Source organism: Acipenser ruthenus, chromosome 14 (genome assembly GCF_902713425.1).
Source record: "Acipenser ruthenus chromosome 14, fAciRut3.2 maternal haplotype, whole genome shotgun sequence".
NCBI lineage: Eukaryota > Metazoa > Chordata > Actinopteri > Acipenseriformes > Acipenseridae > Acipenser > Acipenser ruthenus.
The window spans coordinates 20,370,562-20,389,056 of NC_081202.1; the positions used below are offsets into that span (position 1 = coordinate 20,370,562).

Genomic DNA, 18,495 nt, shown 5'->3' on the forward strand with positions numbered 1-18,495 from the left:
AAACCACTTCTGTGAAATTGTGCACACTCAAAAATGTGACGGTAGAATTATTTGTGCTGAATTAATTAAACATTCCATCTGTTTTGTTTAGGTGTGCAATACACTGAATTGTTTATGATACTCTTACCAACAAGATACCCTTTAATGTGAGATGTGCCGCAGTAGCACCATCTAGTGGTAGTTTCATGCAGCCATACTGTATATTTGTAGAATTCTTCAAAAGCCACTGGTATTTAATTCTTAATCAATTTTACAATAGCGTCAGTGTATTCTGTTCATGTATATGTCAACCTTGTTAGGATGTGGTTGTCTTATATCACATTTCTCTCTGCACCAAAAAAAAACAAATGACTCAGCATATTATATAATCAGCTGTTCAAGGTGGTGAGTTGCACCTGAACAGGATGAAAAGTGAACAGATCCGCAAAACAAAAAAGCTGATTAAAGCATTCAGGTCTTTGTACACAGAGATTAGTGTAGGGTAGAGACAAACCTCAAAGAACTGGATGAACTGGCAGAAAATTCCCAGAGGCATATAAAAACACCCTTATGGTATAATTTAAAAGTGATATCTTACCTTCAGTTCAATATGTACAGAAGGTATCAAAGGTGCAGTTTTGAAAAAAAAAACACATGTATTTTCATGAAAAAAAAGAAATCTGGTACTATACTAGGTTAAATGCTTTAAACACCCTTTCGGTAGGTTATTCACTTGCTTGGTCATTTCACCTGAACCCCTCCCCCTTCAGTGCCTCTCATTAACCAATTATGACACTTTTATAGAGATTTAAATATTTTCATGCATTCCAGAAATAGAACTATAGCCTTCAGAGACGTCACTTTTCATGATATTTTACTTTTGACTGAGATAAAGGAATCCTGTTAGCACACGTGTCACTCACACAGCACACAGAGGATCACATCATTTAAAAGGAAATAGAGAGTCAACAAGCTCTGGTTATTTTTCTCAGTGTGTGTTTTTAGTGTGCAATGCGTATCATTAAAACAGAAGTGTTCATCATGGGCGATAATTTGAATGACAAATTGTATACAGTACCACTTACCATTACATGAAAATACTATTCGCTGGTGTTTTTATTTGATATACTATATACACAATGTATTCAAATAAATGCAATAATAGGTCTAAAAATGTAGTTGCCAAAATATAACTTCTTGTACTAATAAATAGGCCCTCCACCAGCCCCTCGGACAATATAAGAAAAATTCTCATTTAGTATGCTGGTTTATTATAGCCTATTACTATATTTCACATGACTCCATGAATAATACGCTTATACATTGAATTCAGTCAATGTATCAATTAGAAAACAGCAACAAAGTACAGTAATCATACAAATGAAACAGATTTCATGTCTCCAGTACATGCATAGTAAATTAAACTACGTAGCTTAGTAAAATTAAAATGACCTGTTTAACAGCTTCCAGATATTAGCACTAAGACTCCATTTGTTAGGCTACAATGCACCTTTGGATCCAGGGGTTTATTTTACAAATTTTGGAACTGGGTAGTAAGCACAGTGACCATTTTTATGTAATGTTTTTTTTTTTTTTGTTGTTTTTTTCTTTTTGGGGGGCGGGGGGTAGTCTTTGAAAGAGCATACGGTTTATGTGTGCTGTATTTGATGGTGCTTTTAGACAGCCCTTAAGAGTGGCATCAGTATCTCGTGTCAGGACTTGGGTTATACTGAAATACAAATGGGTCTTTCAAGCTCAAGTGAACCATTGGGGGAGGGGTACCTTGACTGACCCCTTGCAGGTCAATAGTTTTATGGTAGGAAGATCTGTCTTTGTCATCTAATGCATGACATAAATGAGGTCTAAGGTAGTCACAGTAGCCATTTTCGCAAGCTTCAGACACTTTCTCACACTGTGGGGTATGAGTTACACAGCTTGTTTTGACACCTACCCATGAAACTGTTTCTCCTTCACATATGGTTTATCTATCATCAGCCACAAATGGAGGAAACGAATCCTTGAAAATTGGTAAACATATGCTGGAATGATCCAGGTGCTTTCAGAAACAATCCAAAAAAAATTCTAAGCATTTTTAAGTAACCCTGTTTTCCTCTCCTTATTTAAGTTAGCACTTGGGAATGTTATCAGCGCACTTGGAGATAAAAGTAAGAAGTCATCTCACGTGCCTTACAGAGATTCCAAGCTTACTCGGTTACTGCAGGATTCACTCGGAGGAAATAGGTGTGTATATTTAGACAACAAGCAGCAGAAGCAATCACAAACTACAGTCCAAGAAATTGTTTCCCAAATGCAGTAAAAAACAAACAACCAGGGGAATGTATTCTGTTGTGTGAAGTAAAGCAAATCTTGTTTATTTAACTTCCAGCCAAACCGTTATGATAGCGTGTATCAGCCCATCTGACAGAGATTTCATGGAAACCTTGAATGCGCTTAAGTATGCAAACCGAGCCCGAAACATCAAGAACAGAGTGATGGTGAACCAGGACAAGGCCAGCCAGCAGATCAGTGCTCTCCGGACTGAGATTGCACGGCTGCAGATGGAGCTTATGGAGTACAAGACGGTAAGGGAACAGTAATTAACTGCTTCATTAGGTGGAACGCTGGTTTAAAAAAATATATATAGGGGCATTTTAGTAGGACTGTTTTGCCATTTCAATTTTAATACATACTCCAGTTTTTGATTCACTTACTTTTTTTTTTTTTTTTAAACCCATTAAGTACCAAATACATTTCTTTAAAAAAAATTCCTAACACAAGCTGTATTTGTCATTTGATACATTACATTTAGACTTAACTTTTGCGGGTAACAAAATTAGAATAAGTGATCATAACAGTGTAGTTAGTTGAAGAGAACATTTATAATAATAATAAAACAACAAACAAAACACAGGAACAAAACAAACAGGCATGGTGGCCAAAACAAACAGTTTAGACAAAACACTATAAACACTGAGCTGCCGCTTTCAATGAAACACAACACACACAAATCACTCTTAACACCAGCCATCGCCTTCTCCGACACTAACTCACCAACATTAACGCTCTACCCTACACCTTTTTATACCCTGTGACCTGGAGCCTAATTAATCATCAGTTTGTACGGCTCCAGCCACATATCTGCAGGGAGGAATTTAACCCCCTCCCTGCCAACCCAATATTCCCCCCACCCCCCACACACACACCTGTGCACTGGCAGGGCTTTCACCCTGCCACAATACCCCAGCGAAAAAAGTCACAACTAGATTTTTTTAAGGGCATTTGATAGCACTGGGGCATAGCCTTGGATTGCATTAACCACCTATTAGTGGTTATCATCACAGGCTTACTCCTAAAAAGAAGAGGTTCATGCAATCAGTGTAGATTCTATGGTACTGTAACGGTCTAATAAAATCCAATGACTCTGGCGTGAAGGTTGATCACCTCAACCCCATAAGTAATATATTGGAAGGTCTCTTAAGCGCTTTCTTCTAGTTTTGTAATATTAATTTAAAATAATAGGGATTAATTAAAGACCGGGCCACACACATATTCAGCATTTAACGGCTGTAGTCCACCAATTACTAGTTTTGTTGTTATTGCTGAAGAGTGATGTATGTTGCATCTTAATATGGGTGCTACTCTGTGTATCCTCAGTGACTTGACATTCTTTTTCACAAACAATAGGGTAAAAGAATAATAGGAGAAGATGGAATGGATAGTGTTAATGACATGTTCCATGAGAACTCCATGCTCCAGACGGAGAGTAACAACCTGAGAATCCGGATTAAAGCTATGCAAGAGACTATTGATGCACAGAGAGCCAGACTCACCCAGCTCTTGAGTGACCAGGCTAATCAGGTGCTAGCCAACGCAGGTAGGCTGGCCTTTTCTTCTGTAATTATGAATAATGAAAGTGGGAAAGCAAGATGTCACCAGTGGTCATTTGCAACTTCCTATTTTAGATTAGAATGTATAAGATTTTCTCTAAGTTATGTTTTCTTTTTTATTCTCCTTCCAAAGGCATTTGAAAAATCTGTGTTTTTGCTGTTAATAGCTTGCTTTTTAATTGTTCAGGTGAAGGAAATGAAGAAATAGGCAACATGATAAAGAATTACATCAAAGAAATTGAAGACCTCAGGTAAACCACATGTTTAAAACTGGCCACAAAAGCATGTTAAAGCATTGCAAAGTATAGTGAAAAAAACATTGTGAAAGGAGGGGAAAGCACATCTGTCATAAATCACTATACTGAAGTGTAGTAAACCATCCATGGTGAAGCATGGTGAATATATAATAGAATGTGCCCCAATGGAAATTTTTAATTTATAGAAATTTCTCGAAAACAAATAATTATAGGAAAAGTCTTTTGTAGCAAATGTTTTGCTTTTGTGGATGAGGGAAAAGTTACAATTATTTATTTCATCCAATTTTTTGCAAAACTCCAAAAATGCTAATTCAAAAGTATTCATACCCTTAGTATTGTCTACAAGGTGCTAGAAATTTCAGTATGATAATGCAGAACATAATTCAGAACTTTTGCTAAGTGTGTGTGTGTCTGTATGTATATATATATATATATATATATATATATATATATATATACTGATGCACAAAATAGTGCATTCATCAACACTCAGGTCTAATGGATTTAATCACATATTTTAAACATAGATATCAAACAAAATTACAGAAAATGTGAACAAAAATACAAGAATCATGATAAGTTTTCAGTATGAAACGTGACACACTGTCAAAATGAAAACATTACAGTTAGTATCGGGAATGACCTCCCTGAGCATTAACACAATCCTGGCAGTGTTGACGCATAGACTTGATCAGCCTCTGGATAGACTGCTGTGGGATGTTCTGCCACTCTTCCTGTGCAGCTGCAGCCAGCTGGCGAAGGCTGGCTGGTCGAGGCTGTCTCCTGTGAATGGCACTGGCGATTTGGTCTCACAGATGTTCTACAGGAGAAAAAGCTGGCCATGGCAAGACTTCGACATTGTTTTCTTGAAGTCGTGCAATTGTAAGCCTAGCACTGTGTGGTCTTGCATTGTCCTGCTGGAAAATCAACACTTACGGATTGGCTTGCAGGAACAGAAAAACTGCTGCCTCAAGGACTTCGTCAATGTATCGCTGAGCAGTAAGGTTGCCCTCAATCTGCACCAAAGGTGTTCTTGTGTTAAAGGAGATTCCTTCCCACATCATCACACTTCCACCACCCCACCGGTTGACTTGAACAACGCAACAGTCAGCATAACGCTCACCACGACGTGGTGGGCCTGTGTGGTGACCCTCTGCCTTCCAGGACCGTGGCCTGTCCCTCACAGAGCCGGTTTCCCTCACGGAGCCTGGTTTCTCTGGACTAGTCTGCTGATTTGTTGAAGCAGAACATCTCATTCTCCGGGTAACTTCTCTCACAGACAGACCGCCTTCAATCATGCCGTTAGCAACCAGGCGATCTTCGTTATCAAGCGGGGCATGGTCATAACTTTCGCTGTTCTTGCGTTAATTAAAATCATGTATTTTCGAATGGCTATTTATGCAGATTCTTAATCAACTCATTATACTTACAATACTACTGAAACAATCAACAAACATATCTGATCACTATTTAAACACTATTTAAACATTATGTACTGTATGTGCCCAGTGAGCTATTCATTGTGCATCAGTATATGTGTGTGTGTGTGTCTATACATATATATATTTATATGTGTGGTATCTTTATAGTGCATTCCCCCCTCAATATATCGAGTTGGTACTTCACAGGTACCAGATTGGCTTGTAGTGAGGATAGCACTAATAACAACAATTACTAAAAATCATTTAACTGCAAAAAATGCACATTAGCAATAAAAAAAAAACGATTTATTTCTCAGTACATCAGTGTTTTGCACACCTAACATCATTGATAACATGTACCAAGATTTCTTGGGCTAAAGGGAGACTGCAATGCATTTCTGTACCAAAACTTCTCTGACAGCAAGCATGGGGAAAATAAGCATGGGGCAAGGTAACAATGAAGGGCTGTATACAGTCAAACTTATAATAAGGATCACCTGGCTTCACTGGTGACTCCCAGTGCATATTCACCTGCCTATCAGTTCCTTGAGTGGTCCTAATTAACAGATTTAACTAGATACACAGTAAAAGAAGATGTATTTGCTTGCACTTCGTGCCTCAAGCCATCTTCCATACAGTGGCTTGAGAAATTCAATTTGGCAAAATTGAGGAAACCTCTGTAACATGTGGTACGATAGGATGGCATCAGAAATAAGTGGGATGGTGAAGCATTTCTGTTGTACCAGAGACCCACCTTTTAATGTTTTTACTTGCAAACTATTCAAACTATTAAATTATTATTCACAATAAAAATGAGATAATTGGCATGCCTGCTTGACATTTCATCATTGCTGAAGATTTAAATCTATGCTTTGTTTTTTAGGGCTAAGTTATTAGAAAGTGAGGCTGTGAACGAGCATCTTCGAAAAAATCTTTCAAGAGCCTCCTCAAGATCTCCTTTTTTTGGTGGGCCAGCTTCATTTTCCACGTCTGTGATCGAGCCAGAGAAAGAAGCCACAGAAATCATTGAACTGGCAAAGAAAGATTTGCTAAAACTCAAGAAGATTGAGAAAAAGAAAAAGAAAAGGTAAGAGTTTGCATGTTGAATATGAACATTATTGAAGTATGACTGCTTTTTGAAAACAGAATTCGAAAATCAAGATGCATACAGTGTAATATAATGTGCTAGTCATTACTGTTGGTAGATATACTGTAGGTTATGAAGTGAGTCTTGGCAATGTGTTTAATGCACAAAAGGTATGTGATGTGGAAAATTGCCACATTGGCTGTGAATTAGACACAAACTGAAAGAACCAAGTATTTACAGGGATTGTTCTTGTGTTGGTTGTGGAAATATCCATTTTATTCTTTGTGCCATTTTATCATGCAAAATGCTTTTGAAGGTTTATGAGTAAAATATGACGTTTGGTGGGAATTTTATAAACCTAGGAATCACGTAGAATAAAATGTTAAAATGCATTTAAACTGTACTAGTTAGGTTCTAAGTTAGATCGCATCAAGTAGTACGGTTTGTTAGAAGTGTAGATGGTGTAATACTGAACCAAATTTTTGGTGTATCCTCCACTATCCCAAAATGCTATTTGATATGTTTGGCGCATGGACATTGCAAATAGAAAAGGAGCCTGAAGGAGTTAAGAACCACTATCAATACTGCTTCACTGTATACAATTTAATCGTAACACAAGCCCAAAGAGGCATGATCAAAGAGCCTATACAAAGCCCGCCTATGGCGAGACTATTGCTGCCTTCTCCATCGTTGACACCTTGTGTTTTTAAGAAACAAAGCCATAACGTTCATGCTATGTCTACCATTGTCATGGGCTCCATATTTGCGGGGTTGTAAACATATAATGCAGTGCATGGTGGGATGCCATAGTATAAAGTCCCACTGTCCATTTGTGCAGCTAGGAACATTAACCAAACTATTTGAATCGTTTTTGTACGCATTACTTAGTGGGGTTCCGAAAACTATAGCGTTACACGTCCCCACGTGTTGCTACACCTGTTTAAATAACTTACGTGTCATTTTTCTTTTCATTGATAACATCATGACAACTTTTTACGATCACAATTTTAAAGTCTGTTTCAAAGCTATTTTCTAAATGTCTGCTCTAGTGCTCTGGGGTTTGAGACCTGTCCTCTAAATCACTGCAGGAAGAAAGATTTAAAAACAAACAAAAAAACATTACAAGTGCTCTGGCTTTTCTGTTCCGTACCACATCATGGATCGTTCTTGCAGTGTTACCTGTTAGACAATGTGGGCAATAATCTCTACACTATCAGTGCACTAGATGACATTTTGAAAAAAAGCTTTTTAACAGACTTTAAAGTTATAAGTGTGAAAAGCAGAGATGAAAAATCTCCAGTGTTTGGCGATTTTCCACTTTTACTCAGTCCGCTGGGGCTATTGATGTGATCAGTGCAGATCGATTTTTTTGTTTGTTTGTTTGTTTTTTAATCACATTTTTTTTAAAAACTATTAACACATTTGTCACAGTCTGTGACGTTTGTATTTATTTATTTATTTATTTATTTATTTATTTATTTATTTATTTATTTATTTATTGATTTATTTATTTATTTATTTTTTTAACATAAAATAAACAAACAAAAACCTGAAAAACTAAGGCACAATTTCATGAAGGTGGTTGTTTTTACATTACGTACCCCATTGGTGCTTGCAGACGGCTGTCTTGGCAAGTTGCTATTTCATTGGTCCACAAACAAGTACAGTGAATTAAACAGTTATGGTGCAGTTCTGCAGTTTACATTGCAGACGATGCCGAAAATAATGGAACGAAAGGAAGGTGCTGGCGAAAAATTAAGATATATATGTATTTCTTTTCTGTTTCACTTGTGCAGTGAGCAACGCTGGGGTGGGGGTGGGGGTGGTATTGATCACAGACATTGTTGACAAAGCCTGTAGACCCCACTCTCCTGGAATAATCCATACATTAGGCATGTATCGCTCACCTTCAAACCGTGAGCACCATCTCTGCCTTTATTTTAAATGCTTTCCTATGAAAAATATACTGACAGTACACTTGCGTCTTATACATAACTAAGTCTGCATTTTCTTTATTGGTCCGCATATGAACCTGCGTACCAGTTATGTAAACCTCTGATTATGGATCAAGAAGGTACAAGATGTTGGAAAGACATATTTTCTGCAGAAAACATGTAGACATAATAAATACTCGTCGCAGTAACTACAGCCTGTCGTCTGCATTTTCTTTGCGACCTGATGTTGATGGAGACAAACATGGTGATCCAGCGAATTATAAAATACACCCCATGTTTAAACAAGCATCTTTTGAAAAACAAGAAGTTGCCAGATATTTGATTCTCATAGAAGATGGAGTGAAAAATCAAGAGGTCATTTAAAACTTTTTTATTAACAGAACGTTAAGAATTATTATTATTAAAAAAAAACAATAAAAATAGAAATTACACGTACATTATTTAAACGGTTGTAGAAACACGCAGGGATGTGTAACACTATATTTTTCGGAACCCCGGTATACTCTGTAAGTCCGACTAAACATGAAACGGTACTTCAGTGTGGGAGCTTTTGAGCTGGATTAATTGTAACTAGGACTTAGGGCTTCTGATTTCGGTTTTAACCGGTAAAAACCGATAAAACCCCTCCAATACAAAAAGAAAAATGAAAGCTGTGCATATCCAATAAACGCCGGAAAAACACTGGAAATGGTTACTCAATTCATTGACTTGACCCCTTTCCCTGTGAGAAATAAATAAAATACAGTAACCTACAAAAAAAAAAAAAACCAATGGCAGTCCCTCCTTCCTGACATTTCTGAATACTTTAAACCCACCCTAACTACTGAGTGACAGCAAATTCGTACATTTCTATTGGAGGATTGTGACACGCATGCGAGATTTAAAACAATATTACAATTACTAGAGTGGAGGATTGTTCTTTCTCGCAAGATTTAAAGCTATTACAGTTCCATAGGGAGTATTTACACGCTTGTGGAACCTAAAACATAATTGCAAATTGATGGGAAATGTAAAAAAATGTCTAAACACACAGAAACCCCAGAAGAATATTCCCGTGACCATAAGGATTTCGTTGTGGAAGACAGCAAAGGAAAGAAGGTACAGGAAGAGTGCAAGTACTGTCGAGTTAATACATATTGTGACAGAAAAAAAAAAAAAATCAAGAATTTTGGAAAGTAACCGAAAATAGTAATTTCATACAGTAAATAAAAAGTGAAAGCCTCGAAAAAAAACTCAAATAGCTGAAAATAAGCGAAAAATGAAATTAATAAAAACCGAAAAACAGAAGCTGTAATTATAACGTATTTGAGTATGGTTCTCGAGATCAGTTATGTAATGTGGACATAGCCTTAGTCTTCTTAAAACAGAAGTACGCTTTAGCCAAGCTTACTGTATAATTCATGGATAGACAATTTTCACTTAAATTCCATAGTTAACCGTATGAAGTTCTGTAAAAGCCACCATTTCCAAACTATTGTTACTGTCGCATGTTGTTACAGGCCTGAGGAAATGTCATTTATTCATTTGTTTTGTTTTTGCTATTAATAAGTAGTGAATTGATAATGTCAGTTCATAAACCTTCAAGCAGTTTTGCATGGCAGAGTCGTTGTTACGAAGTCCCAACGCTGATGTGTTGTTTTCTACATTCTTGTTGCTTTGTGTGCTCTCTGGGTTTTGCCCTGAATGCCTTCCTTTACTGCACTGCTCTCACATTGAAGGCTTCAGCAGCTTGAGGAAAGCAGACAAGAAGAAGAAGAAGAAAGGTTGGATAAATCTCTTCCAGCTTTTCTAATGCAGGTTTAATTTCAACAGGTAGTTGCCACACATGGAGGAAATCCCACTAGCAACTTATATTATTATTATTATTATTATTATTATTATTATTATTATTATTATTATTATTATTATTATTATTCATTTTAATTTAAAAAAAACACTTTCATAGTACAAACGGATGAAAAGAACTTAACCAAATGATATAGATCTATTCACACAAAATCAGAGGATTTGAAAATTGATCTGGTATAAAACAATATCCACTATATTGGCAATAAATGTAAAGTATATTGCTACTGATCTGGGCCGGAAAAGGGGATGTACCAGTAGATTAAGTTAAGCATAATCACTCTTAATTTAGGGATGGAAATCGTATGCTTGATACCTTCATCTTCCTCCATTCACCTGTGTCTTATTGCTTATAAACACTGAATTCCAGTTAGAATAGCATCAATTCTATGACGCCAGCTCTTCAGAATGTATACAGTACTACCCCGCGTTATAACATGACCTGTTATAGTGTGGAATCGGTTATAAGATGGTAAGGTCGTGGCTCCCATTTCCCACACAATGCAATTTGACTCGCAAATGCTGGGTGAACGTTCCAGATATACAGTACGAAGCATGGCAGACAGCAAAAAAACGAAAATCTTTCATTTAAAATGAAACTCGATGCAGTGGACAGAGTAAGAAAAGGTGAAACTCAAGCAGCAGTTTCAAAACTTATAAATGTTGCAGAATCTACATTGTTGATGGCTAAAAGACTAAGAAAAACTAAGATGTTTTCTTGATAAGATTGACTTCAAGAGGGTTGCTCTAGAAAAAAAATGCACTGCGCTAAAGAGAGACAAGATGCTGAGTGAATGTGCTCCTATGAGAGTGCAAAACTGTTTGTTGTTTTTGGTGTGGGCCAGGCTAATGGCCGGGAATAATCGTCCCAGTAAACCGTGGATTAAAGTACCTGCAAATTGTGTGTGTCGCCATTTTCCCCCGTACGCTACAGTATTAATTTGGCTTGTTGGCATTGTAAATTATTTTAATAAAAAATACCAATAGTCGTTACAAGGCCAAACACAAATAATGCAGTCTCTTAATTATGGACCCCGACAACCGCATTATAACAGGGTAGCACTGTATTTGTTACTTAGTTGTATTTCCTGTACAAATTAGCCATGTTAAAAGTGGTTTACATGAGTAACATTTCTTTCTTCCCCAAAACACTGACCAGTCAGTGATTTCAAATTTACAAAAGACTGTAATAATCTAATAACATTGAAATTCCTTTCCTTTAACATATTCCAATTCCAATAATACCTTCCTTTGTAAAACCATTCCAGACTGCTTTGTGTGTTACAGGTATAATCTTTTTAATATTTTGTGCATTATAGTAGCACACATCATGTTTACCTCTGCTAAATATGTATGTGAAATGCATTGTACAGTACATTTTTTATGTAAGTGGGTTTTAAAAATGTGACTTGGTAGCTACCCCTGCATTGCTTTAAATGTAGTAGTAGCCTTTAGTTGTATCACTTGCATTAAACTATGAACTAATCATGCACTTACACAGCAACCACAATCATCTACTGTACTAACACTTTTTCTTAGACCTAAATTAATCTCACATTCTATATTTTGATTTGGTTTGTGTGGTTTTTGTTATTATTTGCAACAGACCAAAGAGACTTACTGTATATTTTCAGATTTAATGTATATTACTTTTATTACTCTATATATTTTGAAGATTTGAAATCCTTTCATAGTAAATCACTATTGTTTAATGATAAAGCAAGCATAAAGGTATATCTGCAACATAAGGTTACGTATTTAATGTAAAGGGATTACAAAACGTCTAAGTTATAAGTGTGGTTTACAGTGTTAATCTTTTAAGGCCATACTGTTTAAACAAACAAACAACATAATAGATAGTAAATGATAGTACTGCATCTTATTTTCAAGCCCTTTTCGAATAGTTTGTAAACTGTAGAGCATCATCTGGTTGTAACAGTTTATATGGTAGCTGAATTAGCATCTTTATTTTTCAGTGTTATTAAAGAGGAGTGTCCTGACAATGAGCAAGATAAAAGGGGTGAAAAGGAAGCATCAGAAGAAGTAGAAATGGTAGGTTTCATTATTAAAGGTTCTTCAAAGGGGGTTGATATTGCCAAATAATGGCTCTGTTTTCATAAACCAGACTAGCTAGTACCCAGTGAAACCCCTATTATCAAGAAAACAGAACAGAAAATCTGGAAATGCCCCTTTGTTTTTAAACAACAACATGTATTGCTTTGTTACATATTCTGTCAGGGTACTAAAAAAGGGCCAGTTGCAGGGAGGTTTCAAACCTGAGCATGACTATCTTGAATCATGAAGTATGGAAGTTCTCATGCACAAGTCAAGCCTACATCTGCATATGTAATTGTCATGTATCCAGGAAGGACAAGAAGCCAGTGACCATGAAGAGGAAGAGGATGATGAGGAAGATGATGACATGGATGCAGAAGAAAGTTCAGACGACTCCGACTCTGAACTGGATGAGAAAGGTATTTGCTTTACTTTAGTATGTACACTATAAATACCACCACACACTGTGCATTATACTGCACCAGGATGTTCACAGCTTACAACTATATTCAATGAGTTTAAAATAGCCTAGGTATCAAATAATTAAGGTTCTGTAATACACAAAATAAACAAACACACTTTTATAGTGTGCTAAAAAAGTGGAAATATCCTCCCCCCCCCCATGCGCTTTCGTATTTAAAGTATTATGGATTTTCTTCTTGTTACTGCATCTTGTAAAGTGCTTTGTGGTTATGGTGAACTATGAAAGGCGCTATATAAAATAGATTGATTGATTGCTTTAGTGTTTATTAATTTATGCATATGCGTATTGATTTAAATACAAATGGCATTGCAACATACTATGCTGTTGTATAGTAATGAAAATGTGTTGATGTATCTTAAACACTTCATTAGCTACAAGTCATCCTGAGTCAGTGTGGTGTGCTTTCACTGTCCATGGCATGTAAAGTATATATGCCATTATTGAGTAAATACTATACTATTACAGTGATGATGCTATTGAAACTGTGTATATGAAGTTATAACTCTCTCAACAGCCAACTTTCAGGCAGATCTGGCGAATATCACATGTGAGATTGCTATTAAGCAGAAGCTAATTGATGAACTGGAAAACAGCCAACGACGGCTTCATACCCTAAAACAGCAGTATGAACAGAAACTAATGCTGCTTCAGAGCAAAATCCTGGACACCCAACTAGAGAGGGATCGTGTTCTGCAGAATATGGGTATGTTAATCTGTAACATTATGAATTATGTAATAGTGTATGTGCTGTATTCCTTCGAATTTAAGACCAAATTTCTCACCCTCAATTTGAGGAAAAAATAAAACCATCAAATAAAGATGCATTTACAAAAATACAACCTCAGTTGTGCATATAAGAGCCATTTATACAAAGGAATGGCTTTTTACCATGAAATGCTACAAACTCGTCCAAGACGTATTGGTAAAGCATATTGTACATTGGCAAATTTAACATGCCTGTAATAACAACGAATTCTCCGAGTTGGAGGAGTCCTCTTTTATTACATGACATCTCCCAGACAAATGACTCCCGTTTCTTTGAAAATGGATGCCTGATTCGAGATCAGGCAGAAACATTTTTGTCCCTCTTTTCTCGGGCAGTCAGTCACGTTCCTGTTTGTGTACTTTTGACAGTGACATCTTTTGATTTTTAATCCACGCATCACTACATTCAAATTTAAGACGCAGGCCATTTTTGAGAAAATTGGTTTAAAAAGTGTGTCTAAATTCAAAGGACTACAGTATCTTAAAATGTATGAGATATGGCTGTTATTTTCAGACTTAATATTATTTGTACAGAATATATTGCTATTGGGAGCGAAGTAATACATAGTTTTTAGAAAAAGGTTCATCAAACTGTTCTGCAGGTTCAATGGAGACATATTCTGAAGAAAAAGCAAACAAAATCAAGGTTGAATATGAGAAGAAACTGAGTAGTATGAACAAAGAAATGCAAAAGTTGCACTCAGCCCAGAAGGAACATGCCCGGCTATTGAAGAATCAATCTCAGTATGAGAAGCAGCTAAAGAAGCTGCAGCAGGATGTGTCAGAAATGAAGAAAACAAAGGTATAAACCCCAAATACACCTTGCTTTACAGAATTAACTTTGTTTAGATGATGGCGATACCTGCAGAAGTATTAATAAGACCGTATTAGTTTAATAGAATTCTTTTTTTTATTTTATTTTTTTAAGGTCCGTCTAATGAAGCAAATGCGAGAAGAGCAAGAAAAAAACAGGGTGGTAGAATCAAGAAGAAATCGAGAGATAGCCACACTGAAGAAGGATCAGCGAAAGCAAGAAGTAATAATGGAGCTTTATTTGGTTTATTTGGTTGCACATCCACTATGATTCTGTATCCCAGAGCTCAAAAGATTGCCATAAATAGTTTTACTTTGAGGTAGAAAACAGTAAATACTCATAGAACATTTTTAGAATGGCTATCCTGTGAGGGCTTATACAATCAACAGTCTTCCATTCACTGTAGAATGTGTAGAACATCCTGTAACAGAACAAGTACATCTAACATAGTAGTGAATAAGACCAGACAAGACAAAAAAGACATGGCCCTTCACAGTCCCTACCCCATCCATCCATTTTAGTTGATTAGAGGTAATGATTTAACTGTGTGCACAATTTTTTTTTTTTTACAGCATCAGCTACGGCTTCTGGAAGCACAGAAGCGTCAACAAGAGTTAATTCTCCGCAGAAAAACAGAAGAGGTGAGGAAATCCAGGATCTTTTTTTTTTGCTAAGCGCAATAGGGTTTACATAGCAGGCATATGAAGATGTTTAAAATCCAATTTGCATTCATTTTCAAAGGTGACGGCCCTACGTCGACAAGCGAGACCCGTGTCTGGAAAAGTGAATCGGAAACTGAGTCTGCCTGAGCCTGTTCAGGATCCTGCTTCAAACACAATGCGGGTTCCTGCAGGCAGGATGCAAGCTTCAGGGCTGACAGCGCCATCTAATGGAACCAGGCAAGGCGTTTGTGATGAGATAGTCTGAATAAAGTTTAAACTGAGACAGACTTGTCAATGATCTAAGGAGCTGGAGTGACGTGTTAGATTGGTTTGGTGATGCCCAGTGGATGTCTGATGTCCAGAGGGATTCAGGTTTAAATTACTGGCCTGCATGTATATGCAAATCAAACAGGCAATGTAATTTAAGTCCAGAGCACCTTTTTTTCTCTTTTCTCATGTTAGTGGGAGTTGAGGTAGCAAAGAAAGCTGAAACTTGCACTGTAGTGGTTCAGTCCATGTAGTGGCCTGGCCTGGGAAAGCATTGTGAGCCAACAAGCTGCTGCTTCACTCTACACCACTCACAGCTAGAGAAGAAATTGGCCATTAGGAAACGCATAGAAAAATAGATTCCTTTTTGATGTAGATGCAGAATCTAAAATGAAAAAGCATATGCCACTTTTAGTCAGGCTTTAGGGCAGTTAAAATATTAAGTTATATCATGACCCTATGAATGCTCAATAGTCTTTAAATCTTTTAGACAGTACAGTTAATACGTTTTGTTGGGCACTGTCATATGGATTGTAAAAGCTGTTTTTCCCCCTAAAAAAATGCCCTGAGAAGAATATAATAGTTGAAATGATCAACGGACAGTTGATTTCTAGGCTGAAAAGGTAATGGTTGCCTACCTTAAAAAACAAAAAACAGAAGACAGGCTAAACTGAGTCTTTCTGAATTGCAGGAAGATGTATCAAAGGAAATTTGTAAGCGTTTACTCATCAAAGGCAGCAAGGATGAAATGGCAGTCTCTGGAGCGCAGGATGACAGATATCATCATGCAGAGAATGACTATTGCTAACATGGAAGCAGACATGAACCGCCTCTTAACGGTATGAATACCACAAAATCAAACCCGTCTACAGTAATGCCTCTGTTATCAAAACTAATTGGAACCAGTGGGTGTTTGTAAAAATGGATTTGTACAGATAATCAGAATGCAGATATCACATGTAATTCCCAACCATGGAGCAGACTGTTATAAAGACACTTTGGCTGCTCCAGCCAATGATACATATGTCTATGGCTGGAACTAGAAGTTGCTCCTGAAGGTGAAAACACTTTAATATAGACTTTATAGCTATCTATCTATCTGTCTAGCTATCTATCTATATATAATTTGAACAATTGCAATAAGAGCCACTCAAAATTATTGCAAACATCATAAAAACGTAAGAACATTTGAAGCTACCTACTCTAATAGGCAGTCTAGATATTGCAAAAGAAAAAATAAATCATTATAGAAACTGTTTTCAGCATGTATGTATGTAACCATGTTTTTTTTTAATGATTATACAGCATTTATTACATTTTGTATATATTTAAATACAAAAATAATGCTATTTTGTGTTTTGAATTTGCCTCCCAGAAACGTGAAGAGCTAACCAAAAGAAGGGAAAAGATTTCAAAGAAGAGAGATAAGATTACTACGGAGGGTGTTGATGCAGATAGAGCAGTACTCTCTCTAAACGAAGAGATGGAATCACTGACTGCAAATATAGATTACATCAATGACAGCATTTCAGACTGCCAAGCCAACATAATGCAGATGGAGGAGGCAAAGGTAAGCTAACCATACCTGAACACGGATTAGAAAACCCAGGAGTGTGCATGTGTTTTGTAATTAAAATAAATACATAAATAAATCACTAAATCCATAACTTTAAATACTGAATCTACTACAAAGAAATTGAACAAGTGTTTCATTGTCAAATGTCTTTCGTCAAAGTTTCATTTAATTGTTTCTGTAAAATATTACTATGCTTGGACAATACTGACTATCCCCAGTAAATCTGCATGTCATACCAGGGTTATGGAACACTTTATCATTTGAGTTACAGTACCTACAGTACCAGCAGAGAGAGCTGTGGTAATTTCATTCCTGTAACGTGTCTCCAAGTTGCATCAGGGAATCAGGGAATCTCAGTCCAGTTTACTCACCTTCTCACAACCTGGCTATGAATTCGGGTCAGAACGATAATGACCTTGAAGTGTATGTTTGCTAACAGCTGTCTGGTTTGACTTCTCTGAATAACTCTCAAAACACCCTGCAGTGAAGAAGCATTTGGGTTACAGAAGTTATTAAGTGGGATTTCATTTTAACTCATATTGTATGCATGTACTCTCTATATATGTATTTTACATGCAACTAATATTGTTTTTCCACAATGGAAATTTCCCTTTATTTGACTGTGCACTGTGCTTTTTGTGTGTGTGTGTCTGGAATTACAAGGTAATTAGCTAATGCTTTTTTTTTTGTTTGTTTGTTTTGGGTTTTTTTGCAGGAAGAAGGAGACACGGTTGATGTTACAGCAGTGATCAGTTCCTGCACTTTGACAGAGGCACGCTATCTCCTTGATCACTTCCTTTCAATGGCTATTAACAAGGTATCATTATTTTTATAATGCAGTACAACACTGTTAAAGTTTTTTTTTTTTTTTTTTTTAGGAATTTCAGTATACTGCAAATCCTGTAACAGCATTTTATTTAAAACAGGTGTTGGCGGTATGATCTACTACAAATAAACGTATTTATAAAATTAGATGAAAGTGTGGTCAGTTTTAATGATCTAAATAGTGGCTGCCCTGCACTTGTATTAAGTGATGTTAATACGGAGGATAAAAAATCAACCCTATAAGAAAACACTTCTGTATTAATCCCACAACACTTAGGGGTAGATGTACTAAAGTGTTGTGCCTGTCGCAATAGTCGCAAACCAGTTGCAAACGAGTCGGAAGTCTAGGGTGAAATGTACTAAACATGTGCAATGCTGTTAGCAACTTTTTAGGGAATGCTTTGCGGCAGCAGTTTTTCTTTGTGGTTCAACCTTAGATGAATATGTAATTATGGGCGTTCCTGCATACATTTGCAAAAAGGGGACGGAGAGAGTGCACATGAGGGTTCTCAAATATTCTAATGAGATGTACTAAAGCTGTCGATAATTGCGACACTTACAATTGAATCAATTTGTTAAGAACGTTTGAAAGCATGTTTAAAACAGTCGCAATTGT

General features: G+C 36.6%; 1 protein-coding gene across 10 annotated transcripts in view; it reads left to right on the forward strand.

The window, feature by feature from the left end:
• The window catches only part of LOC117419846 (kinesin-like protein KIF21A), a 60,348-nt gene that overhangs the window by 26,746 nt on the left and 15,107 nt on the right, over positions 1-18,495 (forward strand). For 7 of the 10 annotated variants that reach the window (XM_034033122.3, XM_034033115.3, XM_034033118.3 and 4 more), the window contains exons 7-22: positions 2,105-2,220; positions 2,366-2,561; positions 3,664-3,853; positions 4,054-4,117; positions 6,428-6,631; positions 10,305-10,349; positions 12,408-12,483; positions 12,797-12,905; positions 13,485-13,673; positions 14,338-14,537; positions 14,664-14,771; positions 15,122-15,190; positions 15,291-15,448; positions 16,170-16,317; positions 16,854-17,048; positions 17,770-17,871. In XM_034033122.3, the coding sequence (XP_033889013.2) occupies positions 2,105-2,220; positions 2,366-2,561; positions 3,664-3,853; positions 4,054-4,117; positions 6,428-6,631; positions 10,305-10,349; positions 12,408-12,483; positions 12,797-12,905; positions 13,485-13,673; positions 14,338-14,537; positions 14,664-14,771; positions 15,122-15,190; positions 15,291-15,448; positions 16,170-16,317; positions 16,854-17,048; positions 17,770-17,871 (2,169 nt within the window). The remainder of the gene's footprint in view (positions 1-2,104; positions 2,221-2,365; positions 2,562-3,663; positions 3,854-4,053; positions 4,118-6,427; positions 6,632-10,304; positions 10,350-12,407; positions 12,484-12,796; positions 12,906-13,484; positions 13,674-14,337; positions 14,538-14,663; positions 14,772-15,121; positions 15,191-15,290; positions 15,449-16,169; positions 16,318-16,853; positions 17,049-17,769; positions 17,872-18,495) is intronic. The other 3 variants (XM_034033119.3, XM_034033120.3, XM_034033124.3) reach the window with 1 other exon arrangement.